We start from the raw sequence: 10,904 nt of genomic DNA on the forward strand, positions 1-10,904 counted from the left end.
AAGTGGCTTATGGTCATCAACGTAACTTAAGTCGACTTAACTCAGTAGACATGGCCTAAATATCCAAAAGTTTTGGGGTGGGGAAGGGGAGGGAGGTTTCTCATTTACACAAAGGCTCCTGTACACCACTCTGGCAATGTCCAGGGGCATTAAAGCAGATGTAAATTACAATTTATTTTCAAGATTCTTTACATTGCCAGAATGGTGAAAAGGGGCCTTGATGTAAATGAGAATCAGGCTCTGGATGTTTATCTGAAGGTGATCAGAAATCAGAACTATTCTGACCTCTTCTGCCTGAAATCTCACACAAACAGACCTTCTTGTGAGAAATCTGGTTCTTCTGCTTCCAGCCATGGTTATAAACACTGTGAGAACACTCTTTGTTGTGGTATTCAGGCATTTCCGTATTCCAGTTTTGGAACCTGTGATCTGATTAAGATTGATCAGGCTCATCTTAACGAACTGTCCAACCTGAACCCTTGTGAAGAACAGAAACCTTTTAATTCTCATAAAAATCTTGGTCTGCAGCAGTTCCTTTAAATTGCAACTGAGGTTGTTTTATGTGTGTGTCTATGAACTTGTGTGTGTATAACAAGTGCAAAACAAAAACAAACACAAGCTGATCCACAGAGGGATTCACTCTGCAGTTATTATTTTAATTTTCCCCTTAACTTTCGTTTACTTTCCTTTTAGCACTTCTCAAGATGCTTGTAGGGCCTGATTCTCCATGGTTCCACCCCTTATACAGTAATCGACACCAGTGCAAAGTGGATATAAGGAGCTACCAATCAAACTGGTATGATTTCACATCCACTTTACAATAGTGTTAATGGCTGCACAAGCTACAGGGTAACGAAGAATTGGGCCCCTAGGATTCAGAACTACAAATAAGGCAGCATGTGTACATCCTGTATCTCATAACATGACGATCCTGCCACACAAAGAGAAACTCTCTGCCTTCCCTCAAACCAAAGGGGAAATATGATAACTGGCTGCTAGTATCTAAAGGTGTGTCAACAATATGAAATGGGATTTATACAGCCCATGATCCAGCAAGCTACTTAAGCAAGTGCTTAACTTTAAGCACCTGACATTGACGTCAATGCTCCTGATTCCCCTTTGCACTAAGAGCACTTTACACCACTCTGCCCATGTAAAGAAGCCTTAAAGTGGGTGTAAACATAATTTATATCACTTTGAAGCCTTTCTACATAGCCAGAGTGGTCACAGTGGCTGCAGTATAAATGAGAATCAGGTCCATTGGGGCCACTCACATGCTTAAAATTAAGCATGTGGTTTGCTGGACTAGGGCCATAATCTGGAGTATTAAAATGAAACTGAGCTAAGGGAAATTTAGGCTCAATATCAGGAAAAATCTCCTAATGGTGAGAACAGTCAGACGGTGGAATAGTCTCCCAAAGGAAGTAGTGGAAGCTTCAGCACTTGAATAATTTAAAATAGGCTGAACAGAGTGATCAAGAATATTCTATAGGAAACAAGCGTGAATGTTCAGTGGACGGACAAAGTGATCTAACCGATCGTTTCCATCTATGAATCCGATGGAAATTTATTAGACATAAAATAGGAATTAAAAAGAAAATTTACTGTTTCTGCCAACATCTGCTGCTGTAGAAGGAGCTGCTGCTTTTGCTCCATCATCTGCCTCTGCAACGCCTGTTTCTTTTCCATCAGTTGTTGATTCAACGTTGATTGCTGGGATGAGTTCATGTAACCACTTCCAGTGCTTGGATTTGAGCAAGTACTGGAACTTGGACTGGGGCCTGCACCTTGGCCTATCACAGAGTGTTGATCCTGAAAAAGAAGAAACATCTTATGAATGAGAAAATGAATAAAATAAAATTAAAAATCATCAAGAAAAGGCAATGACTCTTTTTACACACTTAGATTATTAAAGATCAAGTGTGGGACGCTGCTCTTTAAGCTGCAGGACAAGAGACTGACAACAAAGGCTCAGATAAAGAATCAAGCAGAGGAAGTAACTCTAACACTGTATGGAAAGCTTTGAAAACCTACCATGTGGTTTCAGTGGGAAACCTTGACATTCTAACAGGAGTTTATGGAACCTCAAAGGAAGTAACTGAGCTGTCCTAGGAATTTTACAGAGAACTCCCATAAGAACACATGGCAATTTGTATGATTACATGGCAACAAACACTGTATCTACTGACACCTAAAATTTGGTTAGGAACAACAACTATTATATTGAGACTCTCTATTAGAAGTGACAGCTATTTGTAACCTTGTTAGAAAACAAGAAAGTGGTTACTTGTCACTTCACTGTGCAATGACTGGTGCCTTTGCATTGGCTCCTTCATGTTCCCCCAGGAACAATCTCTGTGAAAGAAAAGAGTGGAAGCGTTTACAGTCTAATGAGACAAGACAGACGCAGGGTGGGGAGAGGGGTCTAATACACAAGCAGAGGGAACAATGTTATGGCAGCAAATGACATGGTAGTTCCATGATTTTTTTTTTTTGTGGGGAGGGGTAAATTAGGAGGGGATTCTCTAAATGGGACGAAAGGAGAAGGGAGGGAGGAAGAGGGGTCAGAACAGGGGCTGAGAAGGTAAGGGAGGTGTGGAGTGAATCTGAGGTGAAGAGACGATGTGTGTGGGGGGGGGGAGGGGTTTGGAGCAAATGGCCAATCAGCACAAGGCAGAACAAGTCCAATCAACACTGTTGAAGTTCTCTGAATGTTCAGTGGTCCCGGTTTTGGCTGCTTCTGGCCCAATCGGCTGGCTCCTCTCTGTAGTTTTCCACAAAAGGCCACACTGGGGTGCGGAGAGGAAGGGTAGGGCGACCATCTTTTCAAAAGGCAAAAGCAGGAGCCCTGCCCTCTCCATGACCCTGCCCTGGCCCCTCCTCTTCCCCCAAGACTCCACCCCTTGCTCCTGCTCTTTCAACTATATGTGTTCTGTTTACTTTCTTGTTACAAACTAGACTAAAAAAAAAGGTCTTGCTTACAGCAACAGTAGACAGACCTCCACCCTTCCATAAATATAGAAAAAGAGCTACCTCTGTTCCCGTATTATCACACAAAAACCTGGAGCACTCCAATGCCACATGCACAAAGTTGCGCAGCTATAGATCAGACAGGAGTTACTGGGGAGTTAGCTAAAATGATGGGGACATTATTTTCCTGACATTTAGGCTCAATTATTACAACTCATAGAAATGAAGCCATGCAATCTGAAAAACCTCCAGTTGATACAATATGCAGCAGCCTGTCTGCTCCACACCATAGGTGTCCAAGAACACATCACCCTGGTGCTCCACGGTCTGCACGGGCTCCCCCAGTGATTAGAGTCTAACTCCAGGATTCTGTCCACTGGATTCTTCTAGCTACTTGAGAGACGACCTCTCCCTCCATGACTATGATCTTCCACGACAGCTACATTCCACTGGGATAATTATACTTCACCAATGACAGAGACTCATGAATGCCAGAGTCAGAACTTTCACAGGCGCCAAAATTAGACTATAGAACTCACTCTCACAAGAGACAGGAATGGCTACCCTGAGAACTACATGCAAAGTTAATTTCTGTGACTTAGCTTTCCCTCAATAAGTTCTACACACACATACACAGACACACACACCCAACCAAAACATACATGAAAAACAAACTGTAAATTAATCCAATTACTTCTCCTACCAGCTGGGAAGGAAAAAAATACATTGCTGGCCACGGTTTGCAGTATTGTTATAGCCATGTTGATCCCAGGATATGGGAGAGTGAGGTAATACCTTTCACTGGACTAGCTTCTGGCGGGGAAAGAAGAAAGCCTTCAAGCTCCACAGAGCTCTTCTTCAGGTCCTTTGTGAATCCTGAAAGCTTGTCTCTCTCACCAACAGAAGTTGGTCCAACAACAGATCTTACCTCACTCACTTTGTCTGTCTATTGATGGTTATTATTATTTCTAATTTAAAATAATTCTGGGGCATTCAGACAGGGCCATATAAGTAAAGCATTTAACAGTCTAAATATGAAATAAAACCCACAACTTTCTGTTGGAGCCACCTGCAGCCCCCAGGGCAGCATTACAATTGCACCTCTGAAAATTTAATGGGCTTTTACACAATTCTGTCTTGCACACATTCTTTTCAATTCAAGAAATAATCCAGAATTGCTCAGCCACTGTCACATTCTTCAGCCCGTATGTTAGCTGTGAGACAGAGAGTATTCCTTTCCACAGACCAGCTTGCCAAGATGTTGTGCAAACTTTGGTACTTCTTAAAATATTTTGAAAGGAAAAATATGTTACAATAAATTGGCTTTGACATCCCTATTCAAACTACACTCTAGCTTAAACCCAACCCACATGTTACATCCATTAATAGAATTCGTCTGTTTTCTCATTGCACAGAAAATGCAGACTTCCTCAATGTATGCTTTCGAAATTCATGGTAATATATGTATATTTATCCCCCCCCCCCCCATCCATGTAACTGTGTGTTTTATTTTTAGATAAGCTGGACAGTTTCACTTCTCGATACCTAATAAATGATTTTTAACAATCATATTTGGAATAGCAGTTGGCACAAAAAATAGCCATTTAGGAAAAAGACACTGCAAGAGCAGTGTAAATCATGGAATTTGAGCTGTTTTATTTTTCTTTGCTGTCCATGAAATGAGAGTGTTAGTCTATGAATCTATAATGTGTTATTTGTCCGACTTGCTGGTGTTCCAGAGGAGGCCATGTGATGTGAGCAATTGCCTAATAAATCACACTTGATGCAGAGGATTAGTTGTGCTGCAGACTGACCCTTAAAGAACTGGTCCTGTTGGGCCTGATTCTCCTCTCACTTCCACCAATATAAATCAAGAGTTTATAGAGACGCACCACTGTAAAACAGGTGCAAGTCAGATCAGATTTTGTCTAACAAGATTCGTTTTTTTAAACATACATATACAGTGAGAAATTCTGGCTTTGGTGGATTTACACTGCTGTAATTGAGAGTAGAATTTGGCCCAAAATGTTTTATATCTAATAATAAAGAATATTTTACTGGAATTGTGTTTCCTTTCTAACTAGACACCAAGTATACCAGGCAACATTAGACCATTTCATCTTCCAGCATGCAGGATGAAATTGATGTCGGATGGGATTGGGCTGCGGAAGGAACTTCCTGCGGAAATTAGGCAAACCCAAAGTCAGACAGGCTTTTAGGAAATGCTACCAAACCTTCTGTGACAGAACAGGATGTGTCATTAGCAAATGGTAAATTCAATTTTCTATTAGGACCTCCATCTTGTATAGGGTGACCAGATTTCCGAAAGTGAAAACAGGACACCGTGCGGGGCTGGCCCAAGGCCCTCCTACTCCTCCCACATGGGCTCACCTGAGCTACCTGGTGTTATTGCTCGCCTGAGCCCCCACCACACATGGGGCTGCCCCATGGCCTCTCGCTCCCATACGGGGCTGGCCCAGCCCCTTGGCATTGCCACTCACCCAAGCCCTGCCTCCTGAGGCTGGGGCTGACCACCTGAGTACCACCGCCCAGCGTCGCTGCTTGCCCTATTGTATGTTCCTCCTTGTCCCCCTAGGGAGGCGCACCCCACTTTTTTGGAAAAACTGGGCATTTGTCCCATTTGCTTTTGCCAGCTTGGCAAGAGCAAACAAGACCAAATGCCCAGTTTTGCCAAAAAAAGTCAGGATGTCCGGGACAGGGCTTAAAAAGGCTGGCCAAAATGGAACATATGGTCACCCTAATCTTGTACCGTGCTGAACACCTCTAACCTTGCACAAAGCAAGCTTATGGAACTGCATTCCATATAGCCACCTTGCTAAGGAAAGATGGTTGACACCTTATTGAAGGATCATAGAATCATAGAATCATAGAATATCAGGGTTGGAAGGGAACCCAGAAGGTCATCTAGTCCAACCACCTGCTCGAAGCAGGACCAATTCCCAGTTAAATCATAATGGAGAAGCCATCAAGGAGGCAATCTAGGGCCATCAACTTTGAGAGGATGCTTGGAAGAGTAAAGTGACTGTGGTGAAGAAATTCCTATGCTAAACCTGTGTTCCATGATTCCCTGTCACATTGTCCCCAAAGGGGTTAAACTAGAAGACCAGAGAGCCCACAGCATAGGTGGGACTTTGAGAGAGCACATGAAAAAGATGAGGGGGGCTCAGAGGTCTGAAGCACTGGTTTTGGGGTCAGGGGCAACTGGACTGCAGAGTCCCATCTCCCAAAGAAGGGCATCAGACAAGAGGTCTGAGCCTGCAAGTGTGTCCTATGGTTCCAGAGCTAGAAACAATGACTAGATTCTACCCAGACCCAGTTGCCTTTTGAAGCATGTTGGATCCAGCTCAAACTGGGTCCACTTGCAACAGATTGCTGATTACACAGAGGGGCACAGGGCCAAGTTGTAACACCTTCCTCTCCAAAGACACACTTCCATATAGCAAGAATGGCATTCACAACACAGACACCCCTCATCTCCAAACAACCTCCCCTCAAAATGAATGAACAAATAAATACAAAAAAATCTGTAACAAATCAATGGGCGAAGAATCAGAGACTATGAAGTACACGAGAGACTTTGCTATTGCTATTATGGGGAAGGGGCTCTGCTACTTTGGTGATTGGCAGCAGTATAAAACACTTAGATAGACAGACAGAGAGACTGATAGGTTAGATAATAACTCAAGAAATCCTCCAAGCAGGTAATACTCCCAGGGTTTGGTCATGAAAACCAAGGGGAATTTTAAACACATTTATGTAACCAGCAAATCAAAACATTCAGCATCAAATTTTCTTTTCTGTTCTACTGCTGCTACCTCATTTAAGTCTGGGGGTTGCCATAGTATAATTGAGGGGGAGAATTTGGCTCCAAACATACACACATAAATGTTAAAACAGACTTTCCTTTGTTTCTTATGGGTACATTAGGTGTAAAATACAACAAAAATGCCAAATGAAGATCTTAATTTAGTTCTACCCACGGCATATCCAACCTCCACTCCCAGGCTCTAAGCACCATGATTTGTTGATATCACCATACGGGTGATATCACCTATAACTCAAAGGCAGCTCCATCATTGTTATGAATATATGCTAAAAATCACCAAGTGATGCTGGCCTGAGACCACATATATTGAGAAGTAAGGAATTCTGACCAGATTTCTACAGCCAAGTTACATATCCTTGAAACAGGCGTTAATAATGGAAACACTGACACTTGGAAGAAACCAAGGGGTCAGCTTTATTCAACCCCAGATGGGTTATGCGGTCATCCTTTACTTGTGTAATTAAACTGTTTATGACAGGTTTCAGAGTAACAGCCGTGTTAGTCTGTATTCGCAAAAAGAAAAGGAGTACTTGTGGCACCTTAGAGACTAACCAATTTATTTGAGCATGAGCTTTCGTGAGCTACAGCTCACTTCATCGGATGCATACCGTGGAAACTGCAGAAGACATTATATACACACAGAGACCATGAAACAATACCTCCTCCCGCCCCACTGTCCTGCTGGTAATAGCTTATCTAAAGTGATAAGTTGGGCCATTTCCAGCACAAATCCAGGTTTTCTCACCCTCCGCCCCCCCAACACACAAACTCACTCTCCTGCTGGTAATAGCCCATCCAAAGTGACCACTCTCCTCACAATGTGTATGATAATCAAGGTGGGCCATTTCCTGCACAAATCCAGGTTCTCTCACTCCCTCACCCCCCTCCAAAAACCACACACACAAACTCACTCTCCTGCTGGTAATAGCTTATCCAAAGTGACCAGTCTCCCTACAATGTGCATGATAATCAAGGTGGGCCATTTCCAGCACAAATCCAAGTTTTCTCACCCCCCCACCCCCATACACACACAAACTCACTCTCCTGCTGGTAATAGCTTATCTAAAGTGATCATCAAGTTGGGCCATTTCCAGCACAAATCCAGGTTTTCTCACCCTCCGCCCCCCCCCCACACAAACTCACTCTCCTGCTGGTAATAGCCCATCCAAAGTGACCACTCTCTTCACAATGCGTATGATAATCAAGGTGGGCCATTTCCTGCACAAATCCAGGTTCTCTCACCCCCTCACCCCCCTCTAAAAACCACGCACACAAACTCACTCTCCTGCTGGTAATAGCTCATCCAAAATGACCACTCTCCCTACAACGTGCATGATAATCAAGGTGGGCCATTTCCAGCACAAATCCAGGCTTTCTCACCTCCCCACCCCCCCGGGACACACACACACACACACACAAACTCACTCTCCTGCTGGCAATAGCTCATCCAAACTGACCACTCTCCAAGTTTAAATCCAAGTTTAACCAGAATGTCTGGGGGGGGGGGTAGGAAAAAACAAGGGGAAATAGGCTACCTTGCATAATGACTTAGCCACTCCCAGGGTATGTCTACACTACGAAATTAGGTCGAATTTATAGAAGTCGGTTTTTTTGAAATCGGTTTTATATATTCGAGTGTGTGTGTCCCCACAGAAAATGCTCTAAGTGCATTAAGTGCATTAACTCGGCGGAGCGCTTCCACAGTACCGAGGCAAGCGTCGACTTCCGGAGCGTTGCACTGTGGGTAGCTATCCCACAGTTCCCGCAGTCTCCGCTGCCTATTGGAATTCTGGGTTGATATCCCAATGCCTGATGGGGCTAAAACATTGTCGCGGGTGGTTCTGGGTACATATCGTCAGGCCCCCGTTCCCACCCTCCCTCCCCCCGTGAAAGCAAGGGCAGACAATCATTTCGCGCCTTTTTTCCTGAGTTACCTGTGCAGACGCCATACCACGGCAAGCATGGAGCCCGCTCAGGTAACCGTCACCCTATGTCTCCTGGATGCTGGCAGACGCGGTACGGCATTGCTACACAGTAGCAGCAACCCCTTGCCTTGTGGCAGCAGACGGTACAGTACGACTGGTAGCCGTCATCGTCATGTCTGAGGTGCTCCTGGTCGCCTCTGTGAGGTCGATCAGGAGCGCCTGGGCAGACATGGGCGCAGGGACTAAATTTGGAGTGACTTGAGCAGGTCATTCTCTTTAGTCCTGCAGTCAGTCCTATTGAACCGTCTTATGGTGAGCGGGCAGGCGATACGGACTGCTAGCAGTCGTACTGTACCATCTTCTGCCGAGCAGCCATGAGATGTGGATGGCATGCAGTCCTTCTGCACCGTCTGCTGCCAGCCAAAGATGTAAAAGATAGATGGAGTGGATCAAAACAAGAAATAGACCAGATTTGCTTCCCCCCCTCCCCTGTCTAGGGGACTCATTCTTCTAGATCACACTGCAGTCACTTACAGAGAAGGTGCAGCGAGGTAAATCTAGCCATGTATCAATCAGAGGCCAGGCTAACCTCCTTGTTCCAATAACAACGATAACTTAGGTGCACCATTTCTTATTGGAACCCTCCGTGAAGTCCTGCCTGAAATACTCCTTGATGTAAAGCCACCCCCTTTGTTGATTTTAGCTCCCTGAAGCCAACCCTGTAAGCGCCCCTCCCAGCGTCAGAGCAATGGCAAACAATCGGGCATCTGAGAGTGCTGTCCAGAGCACTCACAATGGAGCACTCTGATGGGGCTAAAACATTGTCGTGGGTGGTTCTGGGTACGTGTCGTCAGGCCCCCGTTCCCTCCCTCCCTCCGTGAAAGCAAGGGCAGACAATCGTTTCGCGCCTTTTTTCATGAGTTACCTGTGCAGACACCATACCACGGCAAGCATGGAGCCAGCTCAGGTAACCGTCACCCTATGTCTCCTGGGTGCTGGCAGACGCGGTACGGCTTTGCTGCACAGTAGCAGCAACCCATTGCCTTCTGGCAGCAGACGGTGCAATACGACTGGTAGTCGTCCTCGTCGTGTCCGAGGTGCTCCTGGCCACGTCGGCTGGGAGCGCCTGGGCAGACATGGGCGCAGGGACTAAATTTGGAGTGACTTGACCAGGTCATTCTCTTTAGTCCTGCAGTCCTATTGAACCGTCTTATGGTGAGCGGGCAGGCGATACGGACTGCTAGCAGTCGTACTGTACCATCTTCTGCCAGGCAGGCAAGAGATGAGGATTGCTAGCAGTCGTATTGTACCATCTTATGCCAGGCAGGCAAGAGATGAAGATGGCTAGCAGTCGTACTGTACCATCTTCTGCCAAGCAGCCATGAGATGTGGATGGCATGCAGTCCTTCTGCACCGTCTGCTGCCAGCCAAAGATGTAAAGGATAGATGGAGTGGGTCAGAACAAGAAATAGACCAGATTTGTTTTGTACTCATTTTCCTCCTCCCCTGTCTAGATCACACTGCAGTCACTCACAGAGAAGGCGCAGCGAGGTAAATCTAGCCATGTATCAATCAGAGGCCAGGCTAACCTCCTTGTTCCAATAACAACGATAACTTTGGTGCACCATTTCTTATTGGAACCCTCCGTGCAGTCCTGCCTGAAATACTCCTTGATGTACAGGCACACCCTTTGTTGATTTTAGCTCCCTGAAGCCAACCCTGTAAGCCGTGTCGCCAGTCGCCCCTCCCTCCGTCAGAGCAACGGCAGACAATCGTTCCGCGCCTTTTTTCTGTGCGGACACCATACCAAGGCAAGCATGGAGGCCGCTGAGCTCATTTTGGCAATTAGGAGCACATCAACCACCACACGCATTATCCAGCAGTATATGCAGCACCAGAACATGGCAACGCGATACCGGGCGAGGAGGCGACGTCAGCGCGGTCACGTGAGTGATCAGGACATGGACACAGATTTCTCTGAAAGCATGGGCCCTGCCAATGCATGCATCATGGTGCTAATGGGGCAGGTTCATGCTGTGGAACGCCGATTCTGGGCTCGGGAAACAAGCACAGACTGGTGGGACCGCATAGTGTTGCAGGTCTGGGACGATTCCCAGTGGCTGCGAAACTTTCGCATGCGTAAGGGCACTTTCATGGAACTT

At 45.6% G+C, this 10,904-nt stretch overlaps 1 protein-coding gene across 2 annotated transcripts in view; it reads right to left on the minus strand.

Annotated features, from left to right (window-relative positions):
- The window catches only part of MAML2 (mastermind like transcriptional coactivator 2), a 303,350-nt gene that overhangs the window by 18,174 nt on the left and 274,272 nt on the right, over positions 1 to 10,904 (minus strand). For both annotated transcript variants that reach the window (XM_073337823.2, XM_073337815.2), the window contains exon 4: positions 1,606 to 1,812. In XM_073337823.2, coding sequence (XP_073193924.1) covers positions 1,606 to 1,812 — 207 coding nt within the window. The remainder of the gene's footprint in view (positions 1 to 1,605; positions 1,813 to 10,904) is intronic.

The sequence above is a fragment of the Lepidochelys kempii genome, chromosome 1, assembly GCF_965140285.1.
Source record: "Lepidochelys kempii isolate rLepKem1 chromosome 1, rLepKem1.hap1, whole genome shotgun sequence".
Lineage (NCBI taxonomy): Eukaryota > Metazoa > Chordata > Testudines > Cheloniidae > Lepidochelys > Lepidochelys kempii.